Source organism: Pongo pygmaeus, chromosome 12 (assembly GCF_028885625.2).
Source record: "Pongo pygmaeus isolate AG05252 chromosome 12, NHGRI_mPonPyg2-v2.0_pri, whole genome shotgun sequence".
Classification (NCBI taxonomy): Eukaryota; Metazoa; Chordata; class Mammalia; order Primates; family Hominidae; genus Pongo; species Pongo pygmaeus.
In genome coordinates this window covers 48,119,810-48,146,385 of record NC_072385.2, presented here as the reverse complement: position 1 = coordinate 48,146,385, position 26,576 = coordinate 48,119,810, and the positions used below count along the sequence as shown (strand labels likewise).

The 26,576-nt window shown below is 46.1% G+C and overlaps 1 protein-coding gene across 2 annotated transcripts in view; it reads left to right on the top strand.

Annotated features, from left to right (window-relative positions):
* The first annotated feature begins 14,127 nt into the window (after positions 1-14,127).
* The window catches only part of TCF7L1 (transcription factor 7 like 1), a 177,029-nt gene continuing 164,580 nt past the window's right edge, over positions 14,128-26,576 (top strand). Inside the window, exons 1-3 of one of the 2 annotated variants that reach the window (XM_054475404.2) lie at positions 14,128-14,649; positions 14,732-14,795; positions 15,035-15,162. In XM_054475404.2, coding sequence (XP_054331379.1) covers positions 14,404-14,649; positions 14,732-14,795; positions 15,035-15,162 — 438 coding nt within the window. In that variant the 5' untranslated portion in view covers positions 14,128-14,403. The remainder of the gene's footprint in view (positions 14,650-14,731; positions 14,796-15,034; positions 15,163-26,576) is intronic. The other variant, XM_054475405.2, reaches the window with a different exon arrangement.

Genomic DNA, 26,576 nt, shown 5'->3' with positions numbered 1-26,576 from the left:
ATATGGATGATTGCTAATCCCATCCTTTCTCTCTTTCACTGACATGACTACTTTATCATAAATCAGGTATCATATAAGTGTGGATCTGTGTCGAGATTTTCCCGTTAGTCTAATTGTCTAGACTAGCACCAAGAAGGGGCATTGTACATTTCTAACAAGTCTTAAAATCTTTTAGTGCAGGCTGGGTGTGGTGGCTCATGCTTATAATGCCAGCACTTTGGGAGACCGAGGTGGGTAGATCACTAGAGGTCAGGAGTTCGAGACCAGCCTGGCCAACATGGTGAAACCCTGTCTCTACTAAAAATACAAAAACTAGCCAGGTATGGTGGCAGACACCTGTAGTCCCAGCTACTGGGGAGGTTGAGGTTGAGGCAGGAGAATCAGTTGAACCCAGGAGGCAGAGGTTGCAGTGAGCTGAGATTGCATCACTGCACTCCAGCCTAAGTGACAGATTAAGACTGTCTAAAAAAAAAAAAAAAATCTGTTAGTGTAAGTGTTCAGGTTTTGTTCTATGCTATTTTTAGCCTTCTACATGCCATATTGTTTTAAAATGTAGGTTTTATTATTATTCAGGTTTGGTGAGACTGACAGATTAAGGAACAACTGCCATTGAAAAGATAATTTGTTATTCACAGTACCCAAGAAGAAGGGGCATGCCACACCACACAGGGCCACGTGGGGAAGCACCATGGCCAGTTAGGAGGCAGAAATGAGGAGAAAGCATGGGTAGGAGCCTTTTTTGTGGTTTTCACAGGTAGTATGGGAGAGGCAATTACAGGCTAAGAAGGACTGGCATTGGCTAGTTTGAATAAATTCAGTAGGCTCCAGGGAGCAGGAGTGGTCCTGAGCTGTCTGGTACCTGGCCCTGGGGTGATTAGGGAAGGGGAATATTGAGGAGTAAGAGCCCTGTGAGAGCGCAACAAAGGAGGAGGTTGGAGGGTATGGGCTCTGGATTGGTTGTTTTGCATCTGAAAGGCTCCCTCACAGAAAAGCCATTTGCTATTTCTAGGAATTAGCTAGCCCTGAGAGGGGCAGTCTCTCCCAGGTCAGCAAGGCCTTCAGGATCTAAAAGATTAATAAAATACAGAAAATAAAAAACATGATTAATACACATATCTATTGTAGAATCAGCTTGTCAGTTTATACACACAAACACACACACACACACGGTTTTAAAATTGGGTTTATATTGAATCTATTCATCAATTTGAGTAGAATTAACATTTTTATAATATTAAATATTCCAGTTTATGAAAACAGACTATTCCTACCTTTTCTTTCTGTTGAAGTCTTCTTTAATTCCCATGAGTAATATTTTTAGTTTTCTATGTAGATGACTTGCATATCTTTTGTTGAAATTATTTCTGGGATTCGGTAAATTTTGATGCTATCTAAATGATATCGTTTATTTGATTTTCTCATTGTTGATTGCTAGTATGTAGAAATACAATTGATATTTGTTATATTGATCTATACAGAGATTTTGCTAAATTCACTTAATTCTAATAGTTTATGAATTCTTTTACATTTTCCTACATACAAATCATATTGTCTGAAAATAATGAGTTTTATTTCTTCCCTTCCAACTAATATAATATACCTTTTCATTCTTTTGAGACAGAGTTTCGCTCTTGTCACCCAGGCTGGAGTGCAATGGTGAAATCTCAGCTCACTGCAACCTCCTCCTGGGTTCAAGCAATTCTCTCACCTCAGCCTCCCGAGCAGCTGGGATTACAGGGGCATGTCACCATGCCCCACTAATTTTTGTATTTTTAGTAGAGATGGGGTTTCGTCATGTTAGCCAGGCTGAACTCCTGACCTCAGGTGATCCTCCCTGCTTGGACTCCCAAAGTGCTGGGATTACAAGCGTGAGCCACTGCACCCAGCCTCTTTCTTTTTTAATTTTTTTAATTTTTAATTTTTTTATTTTTTGAGATGGAGTCACTCTGTTGCCCAGGCTGGAGTGCAGTGGTGCAATCTTAGCTAACTACAACCTCCAGCTCCCGGGTTTGAGCAATTCTCCTGCCTCAGCCTCCCGAGTAGCTAGGATTACAGGTGTGCACCACAACACCCGGCTAATTTTTGTATTTTTAGTAGAAATGGGGTTTCATCATGTTGGTCAGGCTGGTCTCGAACTCCTGACCTCAAGTTATCCGCCCATCTCACCCTCCCAAAGTGCTAGGATTACAGGCATAAGCCACCGCGCCCGGCCCTTTTTCATTATTTTGCTTGCCTTGTTATATTGTCTAAGAGCTCCTGTCATAAATCTGAATAGAAGTGATGTTAGCAAGCATCCTTTTCTTATTCGCAATCTGAAAGGGAAAGTTTTCAATATTTCATCAAGCATGATATTTACTGTAGTTTTTTGATTGACAACGTTTACCTTATTACAGAAATTCCTGATATTTCTAGTTTGCCAAGAGCTTTTATTTTTAAAAAACTATACATAGATACTGAATTATATAAAATAATAGTATCTTGAAGTGATCATATGGTTTTTATCCTTTATTCTGTAATTGTGGTAAATTATATTGATTAAATTTTTGAATGATAAATGAATTGTCAGTCTCGGAATGAATCCAATTTATCATGACTTACTATTCTTTTTATTGATATTTAAAATTTTTATTTAATTAATTTATTCAGAGCTGGGATCTCCCTATGTCACCCAAGCTGGTCTTGAACACCTGGCCTCAAGCCTTGACTTTCTGAGTAACTGGGATTACAGGCCTGAGACACTGCACTCAACTCTATTCATTTTTTATATATAGCTGAATCCAGTATAATAATATATTATTTTGACGGGGCACAGTGCCTCATGCCTATGATCTCAGCACTTTGAGGGGCCGAGGCAATCAGATCACTTTAGGCCAGGAGTTCAAGACCAGCCTGGCCAACATGTGAAAACCTGTCTCCACTAAATACACAAAAATTAGCTGGGTGTGGTGGCGCACGCCTGTAATCCCAGCTACTTGGGTGGCTGAGGCATAAGAATGGCTTGAACCCGGGAGGCGGAGGTTGCAGTGAGCTGAGATCGCACCACTGCACTCCAGCCTGGGTGACAGAGTGAGTCTCTGTCTCAAAAAAAATTTTTTTTTATTTTGGATATTTGCATATATGGTAATGAGAAAGATTGGCTTGTAATTTTCTTTTCTTACAATATATTTTTTAGTTGTTGTATCAAGATTATGTTGAACTTATAAAATGAGTATTTCTGCTTTTTCTGTTCTCTGGAAGAGTTTATATAAAATTGTGTATTAGTATCCCTAGGCTGTTGTAACAAAGTACCGCAAATTGGGCTGCTTAAAACAACAGAAATATATTCCCTCATAGTTGCGGAGGTTGGAAGTCCGAAATCAAGGAGCAGTAGCGTTGGTTCCTTCTGTGAAGGCTCTGAGGGAGGATCTGCTCCCTGCCTCTCTTGTGGCTTCCGGTGAAGCCGATCCTCAGTGTTTCTTGGCTCACAGATACATGGTCTCCATCTTCACCTGGCATTCTGTCTGTCTTCGCATGGTTGTCTTCTTATAAGGACTCAAATCATATTGGTTTAGGCGCTCCAGCATGACCTCATTTTAATGAATAGCATCACAATGCCCTATTTCCAAATGTACTCACATTTGGAATTCTGAGATACTGGGGGTTAAGACTTCAACACATCCATTTTTGGAAGGGACACAATTCAACCTTTAACAGATTGTGTTATTTGTTTCTTTGAAAGTTTAGAAGAATTAATCAACGAAGCCATCTGGGTGTACAATTATATTGTAGGAAAATTTTAAATTATGGATTTCTTTTTTTTTTTTCCAGACAGGGTCTCTCTGTTGCCTAGGCTGGAGTACAGTGGCACAATCACAGCTCACTGAAGCCTCAGCCGCCTAGGCTCAAGTGATGCTCCCCTCTCAGCCCCCAACAAGTAGCTGGGACTACAGGTGCTCACCAACACATCTGGCTAATTTTTAAATTTTCTGTAGAGGTGGGGTCTCCCAATCTGCCCAGACTGCTTCCAAACTTCTGGCCTCAAGCAGTCCTCCCACCTCAGCCTCTCAAACTCTTAGGAATACAGGTGTAAGCCACGGCACCTTGCCACATTCCACTTATTTAACAATAATAGACCTATTCAGATTTTTCAGTTCTTATATGAGTCGAGGTCAAGTTTTTTAAGGAATTTGTTCATTCATATAAATTTTCAAATTTATTAGCATAGTTGTTCATAATATCCTTTTACTACTTAAGTATTGATATATTTTGTGTTTTATGGTCCCCTTTCATTATGGTACTATACCTTTTCTCTTTAAAAATATATTTTATTTTTAAATAAATAAAATGGAATATATTTGCATAATTTCCAAAATTGTAGGGATATTCAAATTTCTTGTTTTCTTTTAAAATTGCTTTTTAGCTTATCTTCATTGTGGCTAAAAAACATACTCTGCATGGCAATTCTTTGAAATTTGCATGCGCACTTAATAAGTATATATACAGGCAGTGGCTCACACCTGTAATCTCAGCACTTTGGGAGGCCGAGGTGGGCGGATCACTTGAGGCCTGGAGTTCCAGACCAGCCTGACAAACATGGCCAAACCCCGTCTCTACTAAAAAAATGTATATATACAAAAATTAGCCGGGCGTGGTGGCACATGTCTGTAATCCCAGCTACTCGGGAGGCTGAGGCAAGAGAATCGCTTTAACCCGGGAAGCAGAGGTTGTAGTAAGCCGAGATCATGCCACTGCGCTCCTGCCTGGGCAACAGACAGTCTGTCTCAAAAAATTAAATTAAATTAAATTTAAAAATAGGGCCGGGCGCGATGGCTCACGCCTGTAATCCCAGCACTTTGGGAGGCCGAGTCGGGCGGATCACGAGGTCAGGAGATTGAGACCATCCTGGCCAACATGGTGAAACTCTGTCTCTACTAAAAATACAAAAATTAGCCGGGTATGGTGGCATGCGCCTATAGTCCCAGCTACTTGGGAGGCTGAGGCAGGGGAATCACTTGAACCCAGGAGGTGGAGGTTGCAGTGAGCCAAGATCATGCCACTGCACTCCAGCCTGGTGACAGAGCGAGACACCGTCCCAAAAAATAAAAAATATATATTTTTTATTTTAAATAAATAAAATGGAATATATTTGCATAATTTCCAAATTTTTCGGATATTCAAATTTCCTATTTTCTTTTAAAATTGCTTTTTTTTTTTTTTTTTGAGATGGAGTCTTCCCTCTGTCTCCCAGGCTGGAGTGTAGTGGCATGATCTCGGCTCACTGCAAGCCGGATTCACGCCATTCTCCTGCCTCAGTCTCCCGAGTAGCTGGGACTACAGGCACCCGCCACCATGCCAGGCTAATTTTTTGTATTTTTTAGTAGAGACAGGGTTTCACCATGTTAGGCCAGGATGGTCTCGATCTCTTGACCTCGTGATCCGCCCGCCTCGGCCTCCCAAAGTGCGGGGATTACAGGCATGAGCCACCACGCCTGGCCTTAAAATTGCTTTTTAGCTTATCTCCACTGTGGTCAAAAAACATACTCTGCATGGCCATTCTTTGAAATTTGCATGTGCACTTGAAAAGCATATACAGATGGGGCGCAGTGGCTCGCGCCTGTAATCCCAGCACTTTGGGAGACCGAGGCAAGTGGATCACTTGAGGCCAGGAGTTCGAGACCAGCCTGGCAAACATGGCGAAACCTTGTCTCTACTAAAAATACAAAAATTAGCTGGGCGTGGTGGCAGGCACCTGTAATCTCAGCTACTCGGGAGGCTGAGGAATTGCTTGAACCAGGGCAGCGGAGGTTGCAGTGAGCTGAGATCACACCACTGCACTCCAGCCTGGGTGACAGAGTGAGACTCCGTCTCAATGGAAAAAAAAAGCATATGGATTCTGCAGTTGTTGTTGCGATGTTTTCTATATATGTCAAGTTTGTTAATTGCATTGTTCAAGTCTTCTATATTTTTGTTGATTTTTTGTGGCTTGTTTGGTCAGTTACAGAAAGAGGTATATTAAAATTGCCAGCTATGATTGTAGTTTTGTCTGTTTCTCCTTTTCGTTCTGTTTTTACGCATATTTTTGAAACTATGTTATTAGGTAAATGAAAATTTTGAGTTATTTTTATCTTCCCCTTTTATCATGATGAAATGTCTCACTTATCTCTACTAATATTTTTGTTTTAAAGCCTACTTCGTCTAACATTAGTATAAATAAATCAGCTTTCTTCCCCCACGCTATCCCCGGAGTCTTACTCTGTTGCCCAGGCTGAAATCTGGAATGCAATGGCGGAATCTTGCTGCCTACTGGTTTCAAGCGATTCTCCTGCCTCAGCCTCCTGAGTAGCTGGGATTACAGGCATGTATCACCATGCCCACCTAATTTTAATTTTTTTAGTAGAGATGAGGTTTCACCATCTTGGCTAGGCTGGGCTTGAACTCCTGGCCTCAAATGATCCACCTGCCTCAGCCTCCTAAAGTGCTGGGATTACAGGCAGGAGCCACTGCACTCGGCCTAATCAGCATTTATTTATTTATTTATTTATTTATTTATTTATTTATTTTTGAGACGATGTCTCACTCTGTCGCCAGGCTGGAGTGCAGTGGCACGATCTTGTCTCACTGCAACCTCTGCCTCCTGAGTTCAAGTGATTCTCCTGCCTCAGCCTCCCAAGTAGCTGGGACTACAGGCGCATGCCAACACACCCAGCTAATTTTTGTATTTTTAGTAGAGACAGGGTTTCACCATATTGGCCAGGAGAGTCTCGATCTCTTGACCTCGTGATCTGCCTGCCTTAACCTCCCAAAGTGCTAGGATTACAGGCATGAGCCACCGTGCCCGGCTAATCGGCTTTCTTTAGGTTAGCATTTTTATGTTTATCCTTCTCCCTCTTTTTACTTTCAACCTGATTTGTCGTCACCTCAAGGGTGTAGCTTTTGTAAGCAGCAGATAGCTGCTTTTTTTAAAAATATACTCTAAAAATCTTGTCTTTAAATTTGGAGTGTTTAGATCATATACATTTAAAATAATTACTGAAATTTTGACTGTATCATTTTAATATATTTTTATTTGTCTCATTTGTTCTTTAATTTTTGTCTTTCTTCTTTCTTGCTCATTAGTTTGTTAGTAATATTCTTTTTTTTTTTTTGAGACGAAGCCTCCCTCTGTCACCCAGGCTGGAATGCAGTGGCACAATCTTGGCTCACTGCAACCTCTGCCTCCTGGGTTCAAGTGATTCTCCTACCTCAGCCTCCCAAATAGCTGGGACTACAGGCGTGTACCACCATGCCTGGCTAATTTTTGTATTTTTAATAGAGAAGGGGTTTCACCATGTTGATCAGGCTGGTCTCGAACTTCTGACCACCTGCCTAGGCCACCAAAAGTGCTGGGATTACACGTGTGAGCCACCACACTCAGCCAGTTATACATTCTTTAATTATTCAGTAAGTGTTATTCTAGGGATAAACACATGCATTCTTGACTTACTAGAGTGCATTTATTTATTTATTTATTTATTTATTTATTTATTGAGACAGAGTCTTGTTCTCTCTCCCAGGCTGGAGTGCAGTGACACAATCTCGGCTCACTGCAACCTCTGCCTTCTGGGTTCAAGCAATTCTCCTGCTCCAGCCTTCCTAGTAGCTGAGATTACAGGTGTGCGCCACCATGCCCAGTTAATTTTTGTATTTTTAGTAGATACGGGGTTTTGACATGTTGGCCAGGCTGGTCTCGAACTCCTGACCTCAAGTGATCCACCACCCTCAACCTTCCAAAGTGCTGGAATTACAGGCATGGGCCACCATGCCTGGCCTACTAGAGTGTACTTTAAATTCCTACTTTCACCACTTCTCAGACAACCTTAGTTTGGTTCAATGCCATGTCCCCTCTCTGCCTTTTGTGCTATTGCTGTCATGTATTTTATTTTATTGTATTTATTTTTGAGATGGAGTCTCGCTCTGTCGCCCAGGCTGGAGTGCAGTGGCACAATCTCAGCTCACTGCAACCTCCACCTTCCGGGTTCAAGCAGTTATCCTGCCTCAGCCTCCTGAGTAGCTCAGATTGCAAGGGTGCGCCACCACATCCGGCTGATTTTTGTATTTTTAGTAGAGATAAGGTTTCGCCATGTCGGCCAGGCTGGTCTCAAACTCCTGACCTCAGGTGATCTGCCTTCCTCGGCCTCCCAAAGTGCTGGGATTACAGGTGAGACACTGCACCCAATCCCCATTGACTATTGATGTTATTTTCAATGTCCTAAACTCTTTTAGCAATGGTGAAAGGCAAGTTTATTTTCTCTGGACATATTTCTGTGGCTACTGCTCTTGAGTACAATTTAATTGAGTCACCATCAGTTAATAGCTCTCCTTGCTTTACTAACAAATGAGCCTCTAGGACACTTACTTTGTGAAGAAATTTTGCTGTGATTAGATATTCTGATTTCAATTTTTTTTTTGAGATGGAGTTTCGCTCTTGTTGCCTAGGGTGGAGTACAATGGCGTGATCTTGGCTCACTGCAACCTCCGCCTCCTGGGTTCAAGCGATTCTCCTGCCTCAGCCTCCCTAGTAGCTGGGATTACAGGTGCCCGCCACCACGCCCAGCTAATTTTTTGTATTTTTAGTAGAGACAGGGTTTCACTATGTTGGCCAGGCTGGTCTCGAACTCCTGACCTCAGGCAATTCACCTGCCTCAGCCTCCCAAAGTGCTGGGATTACAGGCGTGAGCCACCGCGCCCTGCTTGATTTCAATTTTTAAATTTTTCTGGTCATTCTTTTCCTCTCAGTTGGGAAAATTGTTGATGAGTGCTTACTCTCGTGATGTTGACATATGTTCTCTTAGCATAACTGCTGTTGTTGCATACTAAACACAATGCTTTGTCACCTAATTTGCTAATAAAATAATCCATACTTCACCGTGCCTTCAAAGCACAAAATTCATAGTCTACTGATATGGTTTGGCTCTGTGTCTCCATCCAAATCTCATGTTGAATTGTAATCTCCATGAGTTGAAGGAGGGGCCTCGTGGAGGTGACTGAATCACGGGGCAGGGGGACCTTCCTTCTTGCTGTTCTCATGGTAGAGTTCTTACGAGATCTGGTTGTTTGAAAATGTGTAGCGCTTCCTCTCTGTCTCTCTCTCCTGCCACCGTGTGAAGAAGTCGCTTGCTTCCCCTTCACCTTCTGCCATGACTATAAGTTTCCTGAGGCTTTCCAGTCATGCTTCCTGTTAAGCCTGTGGAACTGTGAGTCAATTAAACCTCTTTTCTTCATAAATTACCCAGTCTCAGGTAGTTCTTTATAGTAGTGTGGAAACGGATGAATACATCTATTTTTCTTTTCTTGTTTTGACATAATGGATATGCCCTGGTAATAAAAATTTAAAATAAATGTCACAGTACAAAGATATGCATGGCACTGAAAACACTGTATCACTGTGATTTGTGGTGTACTGAGCAGCAGTATGAAGTGATAAGAGCATATACTGTCCCTGTTGCAACTACAGTCAGGCACCATATAACAAAGTTTTGGTCAATGAGGAATCACATACATGATAGGGTCCCATAAAATTGTAATACTATATTTTTACTGTGCCTTTTCTATCTTTACATATGTTTGGATACACAAATACGTACCAATGTGTTACAGTTACCTGCAGTATTCAGTATAGTAACATGGTGAACAGGTTTGTAACCTAGGAGAAACAGGCTACATCATATACTCTAGGTGTGTAGTAGGCTATACCACCTAGGTTTGTGTATACTCCATATGTTCACAGAGCACTGAAATTGCCTATTTCTCAGAATGTATCCCTATCATTAAGCAATACATGTCCTAAACTCCATCATTGTTTTGTGAAAGCAGCCATTGGCAATGTATAGGCTAAGGAGTATGGCTATGTTCCAATAAAACTTTATCAACACTGATATGTGAATTTCATATAATTTTCATATGTCATAAATATTATTTTTATTTTTATTTTTTGGGACAAAGTTTCGCTCTTGTTGCCCAGGCATCCGCTACCACGCCCGGCTAATTTTTTTTTTTTTTTTTTTTGAGACGGAGTCTTGCTATGTCGCCCAGACTGGAGTACAGTGGCACGATCTCGGCTCACTGCAAGCTCCGCCTCCCGGGTTCACGCCATTCTGCTGCCTCAGCCTCCTGAGCAGCTGGGACTACAGGCGCCCACCACCACGCCCGGCCAATTTTTTGTATTTTTAGTACAGACGGAGTTTCACCGTGTTGACCAGGATGGTCTTGAATTTCTGACCTCAGGTGATCCACCCGCCTCGGCCTCCCAAAGTGCTGGGATTACAGCTGTGAGCCACTGAGCCTGGCCCTTATGATCTTTTTCAACCACTTAAAAATGTAAAAAAAGCGGCCGGGCGACGTGGCTAACACCTGTAAAACCAGCACTTGGGCGGATCACCTGAGGTCAGGAATTCGAGACCAGCCTGGCCAACATGGAGAAACCCCGTCTCTACCAAAAATACAAAATTAGCTGGGCGTGGTGGTGCATGCCTACATTCCCAGTTACTCAGGAGGCTGAAGCAGGAAAATCGGTTGAACTCGGGAGGTGGAGGTTGCGGTGAGCCGAGATGGCACCATTGCACACCAGCCTGGGCAACAAGAGAGAAACTCCGTCTCAAAAAAAAAAAAAAGTAAAAAAAAAAAGTCTTAGCTGAGACCATTCAAAAACAGGCAGCAAGCTGTAGTATGCCGCTCTAGATGGTTGTTTTTGGTTTGGCCTCTATGCCTGGTGCTGCAAATCACCAAATTATCTGAGGGGATGAAACAGCAGTGAATATAAACTCGCTTGAATGAATTTCCCTTCTGGTATTTTGACTCCTCACGTCCTGGCTGACTTGGTTGACAGTGATGCCTTCAACTCAGCTGGGTTTTGTTGTTTTATTTTGGTATTTTATCCAGAGTTTATAGTTAGTTGTTCTTGATGGAGTCAATCTGACATCAATACCCCATTAGAATGGGAAGTGGAAGTCTACATGTTAATTTTAATTTGCTACTTTTGCTTTCCATTATGAGCCTCCTTCTATATTGACAAACATATTTCCACAATGTCATAACATTCCATTAGATGAATGCACCATGATTTAACTTCATAATTCCCTATAGGGGACATTGAGATTGTTTCTAGATTTTTTCACTGTGATGAACACACTTCTACAGGTTTATTTGTGTACCCACTTGTTTCCTTCTGATAAAATCCTAGAAGTACGTGGATAAGTCAAAGGGTTCACACTTTTAAAGGTATTTCACAGGTATTGCCAAACTTCTCTTTAGAACTGTTACACAATGGCCCAGCATCTATGTGCTTCTTAGTATAGGGGCCAATGCTGGGTGTTACCATTCTTTTCTTCCTTTGCCAATCTGACAGATGAAAACTGGTTATCTCAATGCTGCTTCCATTTGTGTTTCTGGTTTATAGGTGTGGCAGGCTGATAATGGCTCACTCCCAAAGCTACATCTATGACCTAATCCCTGGAAACTGTGAATGTTTAAGGAAAAGAGGTCTTTGCAGATATGAAGTTAAGGATTTTGACATGGGCAGGTTATCCAGGTGGTCCTTAAATGCCATCACAAGTATCATTTTTTTTTTTTTTGAGATGGAGTCTCACTCTGTTGCCAAGGCCAGAGGGCCGTGGTGCGATCTCAGCTCACTGCAACCTCCGCCCTCCGAATTCAAGCGATTCTCCTGCCTCAGCCTCCCAAGTAGCGGGGATTACAGGCGCCTGCCACAACGCCTGGCCAATTTTTTGTATTTTTAGTAGAGACAGGGTTTCACCATGTTGGCCAGGCTGGTCTTGAACTCCTGACCTCGTGATCCACCTGCCTTGGGCTCCCAAAAAGCTGGGATTACAGGCGTGAGCCACTGTGCTCGGCCACAAGTATGGTTTCTTACAAGAAGGGGGCAGAGGAAAATTTGTCACAGACAAAAAAAGGAGAAGGCAATGTGATTACAGACGCAAGGGTAGGAGTGATGTGGTCACAAGCTCCCAGAAGCTGCAAGAGACAAGGGTAGATTCTTTTCGGACCCTCCAGAGGGAGCATGGCCCCGTCAACACCTCGATTTCTACTCAGTGAAACTGACAGTGGACTTCTGTCTTCCACAACTATGAGAGGATAAACTTCTGTTGTTTTAAGCCACCAAGTTTTTCGTGATTTGTGACAGTAGCAGCAGGAAACTAGTACAATAGGTTTTTCATATATTTATGGACCATAAACATGAAAAATCGTCTGACTTTTAAATCTTATAAAAATAAAATAACACACAATAATACAAAGAGTATGATTCTATGTATGTAAATCAGAATATCTGTAAATACGTTTACATATGTTCATAACTGCCTAGGAAAGTGTCTGGAAGGATATATACCAAACTAGTAACAGTGGTTAACCAGAGGCAGTTAACTGAAAGTGGTTAATTAGAAGGGTCCTGTGTCCTGGGGGGGAAAGAAGAACTTTTACTTGTTACTCGATACTGCTCAAGATACATCTGTTATTTGAAAACGCTTTATGAGACTGTACTCACGTAGTGTGTAAAAAATTAGAAAAGGCATATCTGCTTGTTGTAAAGTTCATAGAAAGCAGAAAACTATCTCCTTTCACTTATCCTTTCCCAGAAATAGTCATTGATAATAATTTCAATCTTCTCAGATTTTTTTCTACGCAGAAATAAATGTGTATAATTTTTTAAAAAACAAAAATAAAATAGTGAGTGTCATATATAGTGTTTCATTTAAAGATGTTCCTCCAAAATCAATCTAGGTCCATGTGCCTGCGTGTGTGTGTGTATAGGTGGGGGGAGGGGCGGGGACACTGCATAGAACTGGCCAGCTACATGGACTGTCACTGTAAAGAAAGATGAAGAATGCATGTCACCAAGCTCTCTGATGCTTTGAACCTAGCATATGTGGCTTTGCCCATATGTGCGGGCACCTCCGTAGAAACTCTTCTGTCAGTTGGGCTGAAAATAGTTTTACATAGTTCCATACTGCCTTCCAAGCTGTTTTCAAAGTTTATGCTCTAATAGTTCCCCACGGTGGATAACACAAGATATTATTCATTTTCCTCAAACTTTCCCGCACAGGTTGGAGAGAAACAACATCTTAATGTCATTGTAACAGGCATTTCTTTATTTAAAAAAAAAATTTTTTTTTGGAGACAAGGTCTTGCTATGTTGCCCAGGCTGGTCTCAAACTCCCGGGCTCCAGCAATCCTCCTGCCTCGGCCTCGGGAGTAGATGGAACTCCAGGCGCGGGCCGTGGCGCTCGCACCACAGGCATTACTTAGGTATGAGGCTGGTTGAGCATTTTTCTCGTGTTCATTGGCTACTCACGCAGCTTTGTGAATGGCTTCGGAGATCACTGGACAGGCAATTTTTCCCTCGCAATGAACCAAATCCAAATTCTTTTTGAACCCAAGACCGCGATTTTTCGATTTAGGACCTGGTCCCAAACAATGAAGAAAAGGTGATCTTCAAGATTTCAGCAGGGAAATCTGTATATCTGCACGAGGTTGAAAACCCGGGCCGGGGGTCGCGTTGGAACCCCACAGGAAAAAGGCGCGGAAAGCCGCCGGGCATTTTCCGGGGTTCCATAGATGTCCCCAGTGTCCTAGTCCGTGCATCAGCTGGCGCGCTCGGAGGGACTCTAGGCAGGGGGAGGGCCCCGCGGCCAGTCTGTGCGTCCGAGGCTTTCCCGCAGGGGGCAGTGCCGCCCGCCCAAGCGCCCATACGGTGGGAGGGGGTGTGAACCTGCGCGGAGTTCTGGAGGTTCTTTGGGAGAAAGTTAGGGGATGCGGAGGGGTGGGGGCAAGACTTCCAGGACTCCAGGGAGGCCGTGGGGAGGGCCGCCGAGGGTGCAGTGTGGGGCGCAGGAGGGGGTTGGGGGCGGTGCACGTTGCAGGGAGACGCAGCCCCTGGAAGGTGCGAGTGTGAACGTGTGTGAGTGCGTGTGTATGTGTATGTGTGTGTGCGCGCGCGCACCGCAGCTCTCCGGGTTCCGCGAGGCGCGCGGGTGTCAGCTTGCAGCCGGGGCTCCTCCCTCCGGCCCCCCTGCCCAGCCCGGCGGTCCCTCCTCCCTCCCTCCCCGCTCGCCCCTCCCCGGCGGGCCAGGGGCTGGGACGCCCCGGCGGAGCAGGCGGCGGCGGTGGCGAGTTGGGGAGCCCTAGGCTCGGCGCTGCCGGAGGGGCCCGAGCCGAGCCGCCTGCGCCCCGGCCGGGCAGCGCCGGGCCCGCTTCCCGCGGGGCCACGCCCTGTCAAACTTTGTCGCGGCGGCTAGCGCAGCGGGCCGGCAAGCGGGCGGGAGGGGCGCCGGGCCGGCAAGCGGGCGGGAGGGGCGCCGGGCCGGGCCGGGCCGGGCAGGGCGCGGGCGGCTAGGGGCTCCGAGAGCGGCGGCCCCGGCCCGCGGCCCCATCATGCCCCAGCTCGGCGGCGGGGGCGGCGGTGGCGGCGGCAGCGGGGGAGGCGGCGGCTCCAGCGCCGGGGCGGCCGGCGGAGGGGACGACCTCGGGGCGAACGACGAGCTGATCCCCTTCCAGGACGAGGGGGGCGAGGAGCAGGAGCCGAGCAGCGACAGCGCCTCGGCGCAGCGGGACCTAGACGAGGTCAAGTCGTCCCTGGTCAACGAGTCGGAGAACCAGAGCAGCAGCTCGGACTCGGAGGTAAGGGAGCACCGCGGCCACCCCCAGGGGATCCCGGCCCTGCGTCCGCTCACCCGCTCTCGCCTTTGTGTCTCCTCCGCAGGCGGAGAGGCGCCCGCAGCCCGCCCGGGACACTTTCCAGAAGCCGCGGGACTATTTCGCCGAAGGTACGTGCCCGCCGGGACAGCCCCCCACTCTCGATTCCCGCTGCGCTCGGCTGCTCAGCCCGGGCGGCCCACGGTCCCCCTCGCTCGGGTGGACGCACCCTTGCCCTCCGCCCCTATTGGCGGCAGCCCCCGTGGGGCGCGCGTGGGGGGCGCTCGGGTCCCCGGCTCCCGCCTCGAGCCCCCTGCTGCGGCGCTGTCCCGGGGGCCTGGGCCTCACCTCGCCTTGGTCTTGTTCGCAGTGAGAAGGCCCCAGGACAGCGCGTTCTTTAAAGGACCCCCCTACCCTGGGTACCCCTTCCTGATGATCCCGGACCTGAGCAGCCCGTACCTCTCCAACGGACCCCTGTCTCCCGGAGGAGCGCGCACAGTGAGTGCCCGTCGGGCGCGCCGGGGAGGGTGGGAGGCCGCGGCCCGCAGGATGCGCCCCCGGGCTCGTCCATGGAGTGGGGGATGGGGCCTTCTGCGCCGATCCCAAGCAGAACTTGTTTGCGGAGTTGAGCTACTCTCTGGCGGCCGAGCGCGAGGCTGCGCTGGCCAGTGCCTGGATGAAAGTAAAGTTACTTTAACTTCTCCCCTCTTGCGGGTTGAGGTTTTGGAGTCCACCTCTGGGATCTTCCTTGGCCTCCAGAATTCTTCGCCTGCACCGAAGGAAACTTGGATTTGTGCCCGCTTTGGGGGGGTCTCGCTTTCCTTCTTGGAAATCGGTCAGCTTTCTCTGGCAGTGGGGCAAGGGGCCTAGGGAGCTGGGTTGGCGACGTTGTCCTCCGACTCCAGGTTCACTGGGCGGCTGCAGGCTGGTTCCTAAGAAACCCAGTTTTCGTGGCGGGTTATTCACAGCCCCCGTTCCCACCCCCAGCCCTCGGACCGGGGCCTCAGCTTTTCTGCGGAGCTAGCTCCGAATTTTAAACTCGCGTAGATGATTTCGAGGCAACCCGAGGCATTCTTCAAGTTGAGGAACTTGGCTTTTTCCCCCTTTTGTCGCCTGCTTTTCTCATTTAAAGCGAGCGCTGCGACACTTTAAACCTGTTAATGGGCGCGTATTGTGTGCTGCGCGCTGGCATTTAGAGCGGTGATTAAGCAAATTGACCGGGCCCTGGACGACGTGCAAATGAGGGCGGATTCCTTCGCCCCCTCTCTCTGGCTCTAAACTCCCGCCCCCCGCGTTGCGAGGGGCGCAGCTGGGGGCTGGCGAGGCCTTTGTGTCCCCCAAGCCGCCACTCCACCCATAGGCTCCCTGCCCAGGTACTGGGTCCGATGACAGATCTTGGGTGAACGCCTACCTACTGTGTGCCAGTTTCCCGCGTGCTGCTGCTTGGGCGCGATGTGAATCGTAGTAGTTCTTTGCTTCCCGCCCAGATTCCCAGTGCCTGCCACTTCGCTGTCGACGGTGGGTAAGGGGACAAGGAGTGTTAGCCTCTTAAGAGCAGGGTCCCAGCAACACACTTTATGCTAAGGCTGCCCTAAAATAACGATGATAATTAAAGGGTGCTAGAGAAAGGCTAGGTGCTGAATGGCCATTCCTGCTGTCATTGTACAGCGGTCGGTGGAGAGCCAAGGCCTCCACATCTGGTTCAGCAGGGGCGCTACCATCACCAGATGGGTTGGTGGGGGGTTGACGGGGGGCGGTGGAAGAGACTGACTGAGAGAGAGGGGAATGGGGAGTGGGACTACACAGACTTCACAGTTTTGCCCCGAGAGGGAGGGAGGCCTTGCAGCTTTGGCCCTGCTGGCCTGGAGCACCCCAGGAAGTCCTGAATGTAAGTGTCACTTTTGCAGTGAAAACTGGATGTGGGTCTGTGGCTGTTGCTTTTTCTCATTAAAAGAAAAGAGGTGCGTGCCAATCAAAGGGGGGGGGGATCAACGAGCTGCTGCGGTCTTATTTAGGTTTTCAGTGATTCCCACCAGTGCCCACACATGTAGCTTAGTTCTGCAAGTTTTGATGGGATTTGTGTAACTTTGCGTATGGGGGAGAGTTAATGCCGCTAAAGTCTCAGATTTCCATTTACCATTAGGATATCTAGAGAGAGGGATCTGGGAGGCACTAGCATCTGTGCATCAGCCCTCAGCCAAGTCCTGGTGCAGTTAAAGTCACCAGAAAGGACTATTTCACCATCAAATATGACTATGGCTCCCTCAAGGCTATTTCTCCATGCACCCATTTCTCTTTAGGGCATTTGGATTCATCCAGGCTCTGTTGTCTCCTCTCTCTGACAGTCCAAGTGAGACAGATTTTTGTTAGTGTCCCCTCCTTCTTTCCTTCTATCACGTTATGTGTTCTTTCGCCTAAGAACTTCCAAAAGCTGATTCTTGCTGATCCTGGAGATTCCTGATTACTAAATCCAGGCCCGTGTGGGATTTTGGAGCCCTCCTTGAGGCAGCCAACCTTTCGTCTCTGCATGCCTCTCTGACTGTCCTTGTTCATCTCTGCAGTTGTTCCCTGCCCTGGCCCAGACACCAGCCTCCTTTCAAAGCCTCCTAGGACATGTACTTTCTTGGGGACTTAGTATGTCCCATCCCACCCCCATACCCACATCTTGTTTCCCTGGTGACTTGCCCTTACAGAAGTTAGTTCCGTTCCCAGTGTTTCTGTGTCTCTGTGTGCCTTTCGCTGTGTCAGTTCACGGATATACTGGGGAAGTGTCCTGCCGTTAGGTCAGCACAGTTAAACCTAATTTGACCCTGTTCTTTTGCTGCCAGTAAGTAAAGCAAGTGAGGAAACACTTAAGCACTTGGTTGTCTGGACTATAGGGTGGAGATGATGGTTTTCCTCTGAATGATTCTATTAATATAATTAAGGTAATTGTCACTGTAGGCAAATGGTAGGTGCAGACAAAGTGGCCCTCTGTTGGTTTCCCAGCCTGGTAAAATGAATGTGGATAGATATGGGTGGGGAGGGAGGAGGGAGGAAAGTGCCTGGGATATATGATCCCATCTCTCTGACGTCTTAGGTCTTTTTTGTTGTTTGGCCTCTAAGCTGCACCACTTTAGGCTTTGCTGCTCTAAGGCCTAGAGGTAGTATAAAATTAGGTGACCCCAGTTATCTGCTGCTCTAACACTTCCTCTGGAAATACCAAGCCAGATGCAGAAGTGGGAATTGGCTGGAGTGTTTTCAGGGTGTTAATGAACCCTAGGAATAGCAGGCAGGAGGCTTCAGCAGCCTCACCCACTGGCATAATTCCTGCTGAGACCACTGGGGGCTGGCCCATCGTACAGTCTGGCCATCTCTCCCCATGAGCCCTCACCCTTGCCCTCCACTGTGCTTTGGCTGGGATGCTGGGAAGTGGCTTTTTCCTGAGGCTCTTTAGAGAAGAGGTCCCCTCAGCATGGGATGTGGGCCAAGTCTCTGTGAGCTGCAATTGCTTCTTGTCTGGAGGCCCTGGGACCCTGTGAAGAGAGCAATAACTGCCACAAACCATTTTTCAAATAATCACTTCAAAATTATACGTTTATTTCTGAAAAGGCTTCACGGTTTACTAAACCACTTTGGGGCTGTTGCCTAGAATTTTGTTAGGAAAATGTAAGTTGGCTGGGTGCGGTGGCTCACGCCTGTAATCCCAGCACTTTGGGAGGCCAAGGCGGGTGGATCACCTGAGGTCAGGAGTTCGAGACCAGCCTGGCCAACGTGGTGAAACCCTATCTGTACTAAAAATACAAAAATTAGCTAGGCGTGGTGGCAAGCTCCTGTAATTCCAGCTACATCGGAGACTGAGGCATGAGAATCTCTTGAACCCGGGAGGCAGAGGTTGCAGTGAGCTGAGATTGTGCCACTTCACTCCAGTCTGGGCAACAGAGTGAGACTCTGCCTCAAAAAAAAAAAAAAAAAAAAGAAAGAAAGAAAAGAAAGAAAATCTAAGTCAACACATTAGAAAGTGAATGCCAAAAATAGTTTAAGACAAAGAAGAGCCAAAAAGAAAATGTTGAATGTGGTTCAGCAAGCCAGCTACAATGTGATAGAAAGTAGTTTGACTGTGACCGTGAAGTGAGGGCTGATGACATTTTGGAAAGAAACACTTCTAGGTAGTATTGCTGAGGGAGTCTGTGGTTTTTGTGTCCATCTTATAAATTACAGAACCTCTTTCGTGCAGCACAAGCACACGAAAGACTTTGCTTTATTATTTCTCAGACCATCTCAACTCGGGCTTTTGTATGAAATTGTCCTGGTCCTCAAACGCGTGCTCATTTTTAAGTCCTTTATATCCCACTGCTTCCCATGGGCAGTCTTGCTCATATCCTGGGAGCTCCTGTTCTTCCAGACCCAAAGGAACCCAAGCAGAAATCTTTGTATGTATACGTATGAAGAGGTTGTCTGTTTTTAGGAGTTGTATGTAAAAGCTAAGGAAACCTTTTCTTTTGGAAGATCAGTATAAACATGCTGCTTTTGGCAAAATTCTTTTGAGCCATTTCATCTAAATATAGCTTCTGTTTCATTTTTTTTTTTTTCTAAATATAACTCAGAGTTTAATGAGGGCTTTTCACATGGAATAAGCTTTTGAGAGGGCCTGTGTTGCTGAAGTTTTCGCCCTTGGATTGCTGGGGTGATACTGGTGACAAACTCTGTAGGGAAGGACTGGGAACCTGTCAGTCTTTTTTCTTTGGTTGGGTGGATTGGGCAGGGAATAGCTGACTTGATTTGTTATAAGTTTGGAAGGTTATAGTTTGGTCACATTCTTCATTGATCACACTTTTAGGGATTCTTGAAGAAAAGGGAAGCAAAACACACACACATACACACACACACACACACACACAATCTAACAGCATATTCCAGCCTTTACAGTGATGTGCAGTGTTATTAAAATAATTGGGAAATAAGAAAAAGTATAAATGATTAACTCACTGGAAAATCTTTTAAATCTTCTATAATAGGAAGGCCCTACTTACATTCTAATTTAGAGACACCTTTTACTTGCCAACCTAGGGAAATTTAGAGTTGCACTCTTTTTTTTTTTTCTTTTTTTAGATAGGGTCTCACTCTTTCACCCAGGCTGGAGTGTAGTGGTGTGATCTTGGCTTACTGCAGCCTCCGCCTCCTGGGTTCAAGTGATTCTCCTGCCTCAGCCTCCTGAGTAGCTGGGATTACAGGTGTGTGCTACCACGCCCAGCTAATTTTTGTATTTTTAGTAGAGACAGGGTTTCACCACGTTGGCTAGGCTGGTCTCGAACTCCTGACCTCGTGATCCACCTGTCTCGGCCTCCCAAAGTGCTGGGATTACAGGCGTGAGCCACTGCACCCGGACTAGATTTGCACTCTTAAAACTAATTCCTGACTCCTCAACTTCTTCAACTGAAGTCTGTTGGATACCTATCATGGGCAATGGCTAAGGGACCATGGGAAACAAGATAAGACCCAGGCTTTGCCCTGAAGGATTTAAAAATTAAGTAGAAAAGAAGTCGTGGTAGCACTGTAATAAGAAGTTAAGAGGTAGTAAAGTCTGGAGAAGCATTTTCATAATATAAATTGAGAAAAATTACTTCCTGGGTGATCCAAGAAGGCAGGTCGAAGAAGTAGGTTTAAACTAGTCCTTAAAACTCAGTCGTTCTTTAATCCAGGTAATTCTTGTTAATTTAGAAGAATGTAAACAGTAAAAGGAGGCATTTAGAGTGAAAAAGTGGAAGTCCTCCTTCACTCTTATCTTGAGGTAGGAGCCAGCACCAGGAGAGTGAAGACATGGAGGAAGGAAAAGTTCAGGGCGATTTGGGGTAATGCAGCTTATTTCATTTCCATTTGCCTGGAAGGATAAGGGGCCAGGACATGGGCTAAGGGACCTAGAATGCCAGGGAAGGAATCTGATCTTATTCAAGAGGCAGCAGAGAACCATCAGAAGCTAGGCTGGGAAGTGATGTGACTTGTACATGTGGCTAGAAAGATAATGGTGGATTGGAGGAGGAGGACCTGGAAGGGGATAGAACAGTTAGACTCACAGGAGCCAGGGGTGAGGTGAAAAGGGTTTCAGAGTAGCAGAGTGGAAAGGAAAGGTGGGATGGGAGGAAATGGGATTCTTGTCTGTACCTCTGTGGGGAGGGGAGGTACCAGATCCAGAAAGTGGCTGATGTCACAGTTAATTCCTGGTGTCCAAGCTTGGGCACCTGGGGACTGACTTCTGTAGGTGGGGAGGCCTCCCCAGTCTCTACCTCCCCAGTGGTGGACAGATGCTTACTGAATATTTTGGCAATAACAGAGCCCACACAGTCTATGAGAGGCTCTCATTGGGAGGAACCCCTCGGTTTCATTGGAGACATGTTAGGTGTGAGGGGATGATTGAAACTGGGTGATGTAAGAGAGGTATAGAAGAAGGGGAAGGGGTGCTTAGAGCAGGGACAGAAGTCATTGGAGGAGGATGGAAGGGAGCACTGGGTAAGGTAGGAGGAGCGCTTAGGGACTCCCCTCCCCCTTTCTTTTCCCTCCATGATGGAAGCTGGAGGGAAAGAAAGTGGGAGGCCAGGGGCGGTGGCTCATGCCTGTAATCCCAGCACTTTGGGAGGTCAAGGCGGGTGGATCACCTGAGGTCAGGAGTTCGAGATCAGCCTGGCAAACACAGTGAAACCCTGTCTCCACTAAAAATACAGAAGTTAGCTGGGCATGGTGGCAGGTGCCTGTAATCCCAGGTACTCAGGAGGCTGAGGTAGGAGAATCACTTGAACCCAGGAGGTGGCACCTGTATCCCAGCTACTTGGGAGGCTGAGGCAGGAGAATTGCTTTAACCTGGGAGGCAGAGGTTGCAGTGAGCTGAGATGGCGCCATTGCACTCCAGCCTGGGCAACAAGAGTGAAACTCCATCTGAAAGGAAGAAAGAATCCAGCCTGGGCAATAAGAGCGAAAGAGAGAAAGAGAGAGAGAGAAAGAAGAGAGAAGAGAGAAAGAAAAGAGAGTGTCCTTGGTGTTAGATGCTACAGAGAGAGAGGGGACAAGAAGATCGAGGAGTCAAGAGGAGCTTTTGAGCCAGATGCTGTGGCTTGTGCCTGTAATCCCAGCTACTCAGGAGGCTGTGGCAGAAAGATATTTTGAGGCCAGAAGTTCAAGACCAGCCTGAGCAACATTACAAGACCCAATCTCTATCAAAATTTGAAAAATTGACCAGGCAGGGTGGTAGCTCGGGAGTTCAAGGCTACAGTGAGATATGATTGTGCCACTGCACCCCAGCCTGGGTGACAGACAGAGTGAGACCCTGTCTCTAAGAAATAAATAAAAAGTAAGAGGAGCTTTTGGAATTCAGCTATTAGGAAGTTACTGGTGCCCACGGAGAGAAGTGTTCCAGGCAAGTGGTGGTGATAAAGGTAGAGAGAAGAGACATTAGCTCAGTGCTTCCCAAATAGGATAGCCAAGGCGCCAAGCTGCAGACTGGTCTCAGGTGTGGCCCAGTGCCTCCCCCTCAGCTGGAACCCCAGACCAGACTCCTGCAGTTTCAAGCAGCCTTCTCCTTCTATCCCGGTGTACCTTCCATATCTCAGTACCACCACGGGGAACCTCAAAGACTCGACAACCCATTTCAAAAGCCTGGCTATGGAAAGAAGAGGGAAGGGAGGAGCCGCAAGTTTGGGAGAAAGTGTATTTGGGATGCTGGAGTGGGAGCCTGTTTGTAGGAGCCATAGGGCAGGCTTGAAGATGAATGAGAAAGAAGATGAGAGGAAGAGGAGGTGAGACTGAGAGCTTCAAAAGCAGGTAGGCTTCTTCCTTCATCCATGGAGGGTGCTGTATAGTAGGTCTCCCCCCAGTTTTAAAGACGAGCCCAAGACTTGAAGATGAGGTTGTAGGGGAATGCAGAGGTGAGTTGGCAGAAATGGATAGTGTGCACTGGAGAACCAGATGGCTTCTTGGTATTCTCAGGAAAACCAAGAGCAAGTTGGCTAGAGTGGGGGCCTTGGAATTTTGTTGGCAGCAGGGAGACTGCGGGAACTTCCTCTCCATCCTCTCATAAAGCCCAAAATGTTGGGAACCTTTTAGCTACATGTTAGATAATGAAATGTTTGTGTATTGATTGAAAGGAAGGCATGGCACACCTGGGAAATTTTTCCTCCTTTTATTGTCTAGAGCTGGCTGATGTTGAAGAGGGGTAGAGGATCAAAATACACTTTGTGTCCCGGTGTGGTGGCTCACGCCCATAATCACAACACTTTGGGAGGCCAAGGCAGGCAGATTGCTTAAGCTCACGAGTTCGAGAGCAGCCTGGGCAATATGGCGAAACCCCATCGCTACAAAACATACAAAAACTTAGCTGGGCATGGTGGTGGGCACCCGCTTCTTGGAAGGCTGAGGTGGGAGGATCACTTGAGCCTGGGCATGGAGGTTGTAGTGAGCCATGATCACGCCACTGCACTCCAGCCTGAATGACAGAGTGAGACCCTGTTTCCAAAAAAAGAAAAAAAAAGTGTGTGTGTGTTGTGTGTATATATATATATATATATATACACACAACACAGACACAATTTGTGTGTAGCTAGGGGCAGATATTGAGATATTGAAGTAATAAGTAACTGGGGATGGGGAAGGACTGGTCGCTTAAGAGCATATAGAAAACTGTCCCAGATTGTCTATTCTAATCTATTTTTGGAGGAGGTTTTTATATATCCCATGTTTTATATTATTTCTCCCAAACCGGATTAGATTTAGTGAACAATAAAATAAATGCGGTTTCCAAAACCTTGGTGTTCAGAAATGAAGGGAACCATGAGGGGAGTGAAGGGGACTTGCCCTTTCCTCTGTGCTGTATGCGCTGCCCAGGGAACAGCCCCAGGACACTTCTGCAGTTTCTTTCTGAGACTCACAAGGTGTTAGCAATGCTCTGAGCTCACTCAATTGACAGATACATTTAAGGTTCTCAAATAAATTTCAAACTTCTAAATCTTTCCTTTTCATTGTGTGCATAATGTACAGATCAGGAAAATGATCTTCTAATTGAGAAGTATACTTCAAAGTTTGGAAATAAAATCATAAAAATGTTTTCCTAAACATAGCCTTTTTCAGGAGTTTTTGTGGATATGGTCAAGGGCATTAACTCTAATTACCTGGGGTCCTCAGGACAGGAAATAAGCTCACACTCATGCTCTGAAACTGTGTCATAGCATTTTTGGAAATCTTTTCATTTCTGTTCAAGAGGAGGAACAAGGCCCCAAGTGTTCACCCTAATTGTAGAAAATAAACATAAACATGAAATTCACAAAAGAACAACTATAAATGGCTGCAAATATGTGAAACTATGTTTAACTTCCCAGGCAGTCAAAAAATACTAATTAATACAAGAATCATCTTTGGCCCACCACATTGTGATTTTCTCTGAATAAGCCTCTTCAATGCTGGCGAATGTGAGGTAAAATGGCTGCTCTGGCTGCTCTTTTTGGCTGGTCTTAAGGGGCGTAAATAGCTCCACCCCATTTGGAAAGCACTTGGCAATGACTGCTAAGACTTTAGTATTTTTCATAGCTTCTAACCTGCTAAGTAGTAGATACTTGTTCCCATTTTGCTGCTGTGCAAACAGACTTGTAGAAGTCAAGTATCTCGTACAAGGTTACATTGCTGGTAATTGATGGCGCCAAGATTTGAACTTGGTTGTGAGTCCAAAGTCTAGGTCTCCCATTCCTACCCATGTGATTTTACACACATGCCTGATAGAACTAGCTCCTCCTCCTCTCCAGAGAAGAGCAGCTGACCTTTGTTTCCCAGTTCAGAAATCCTGGTATGAGTTATCAGCTGGGGTTGAGGGTGGATAGATTTGTTCCAGCTTTACACACTGGACCTGAGAATGTACTTTCCTGAATAAACAGTTGTAGAAGCGAGTGACAGTTGTGGTTGAAGTTGTTCCCCCAGTGCAGTGCCCCAGAGGGGTTAATGACCTTTCGTGGGCTGCCCCAGGAACTTCATCCGAGGAAAAGGTGCTTACCTGCTAGCATTTGACCTGTTTGGAAATTGGGGATTGTTTTTCCTCATTGAAATTGGTGAGGGTTGGAAGAATACGCAAACGAGTCTTTGGTGTGGAAGAACGCTGGAGGAGTAAACTTACTATACTCACAATCTGGATTACAACATAGTTTGGTTAACCCAGCTCTGGTGAACCAAATGTACAAGTATTATTTCCTTATGGTTCATCTTATAAAATATTTTATAAATTGGTTGCTTTATTTAAGCTCTCCACAAATGAAAAATCAGTCCCAAAAATCTATAAAAGACTATTTCAGCGTTAATTGACCATTAAGGAAATACATACTAGGCTGCATGTGGTAGCTCACGCCTGTAATCCCCACACTTTGGGAGGCTGAGGCGGACAGATAGCCTGAGCTCAGGAGTTCGAGACCAGCCTGAGTAACTTGGCAAAACCCTGTCTCTACAAAAAAAAAATTAGCCAGGAGTGGTAGCGTGTGCCTGTAATCCCAGCTACTCAGGAAGCTGAGGTGGGAGGATTGCTTGAGCCCAGGCTGTTGAGGCTGCAGTAAGCCAAGATCACCCCACTGTACTCCAGCCTGGGTGACAGAGTAAGATCCTGTCTCAAAAAAAAATTTGTTTTAAACAATAAAGAAATACATACTAAACATTTACACAGTTATTTGGAGAGGGGGTATTTGTCTTCTTTCCCATCCCCCTTTCTCTCTCTCTGTGTGTGTGTGTGTGTGTGTGTGTGTGTGTGTGTGTGTTTAAGATGGTTAGAAATCATGAAATTCCACCAGGCGCAGTGGCTCCCTCCTGTAATCCCAGCACTTTGGGAGGCCGAGGCGGGAGGATCACTTGAGGTCATGATTTCAAGACTAGCTTGGCCACCATGGTGAAACCCCATCTCTACTAAAAATACAAAAAATTAGCTGGGTGTGGTAGCACACACCTATAATCCTAGCTACTCGGGAGGCTAAGGCAGGAGAATTGCTTGGACCCGAGAGGCAGAGGCTGCGGTGAGCCGAGACTGGGCGAAAAAGCGAGACTTCATTTCAAAAAAAAAAAAAGAAATCATGACATTCCATACTTTTTCCTTTACTTCCCAAATTACTTTCCAATAATAGCATGGTGGAAAGATTAACAAAGGGGGCTTATGATATGGTTGACAGAAGTTGGGAGGCTTTTGGGGTCCTACCTAAGCCATCCTAGAGACCTGGGTATTGCAAGGCACTAAATCTTAGATAAATATCTTAGACCTCATTAAAGTGAATGGGACTATTATATGTAGGAATGTCCATAGACAATGTGTGGAGAAAGCAGAAAGGTGTAAGTTTGAGAGATGGCAACTGTGATTAAAGAACAGATGGATCTCATTGATAATGAGGAAGAAAAATGAAGTAGGAATGAGTGGTATGAAAAGCGGATCAATTTACAAGTCCAGATTTGTTGGCAGTAGTGCTTTCTGATGTTTGGGACTACACTCCCCTCTAAATTCCAAAAAAGGATATGTCAGGGTCATTAAACTCAGCCGGATTTGCAAGGCATACCTTCTAGAGGTGGTTGGGTGTTAGTCCCTGAGATTCTTATCAAGGACCCTGCGGGAGTGTCCTCTAGCCCTCTGAGCTAGCCCTCTGAGCTAGAGTGTCCTCTAGCCCTCTGAGCTAGGTGGAACCATCCCACCCACCCAACAGGTGAGGAGCACAAGCTCAGGGCAGTTGTTGACCTGCCCAAGGGCAAACAATTAGGAGTGATGGAAACAGGACTAGGGTGCAGCTGCACTCTACAGTGGTAAAGCTTCATCTTCTGCCACTCAGGGAAGTACACAGCCAGCAGTGCTCCAGAGATGATGCACCTCTTTTTGCTATGTTTTTATTTTATTTTATTTTTTGTTTATTTAAAAAAAAAATAGAGACAGGGTCTCA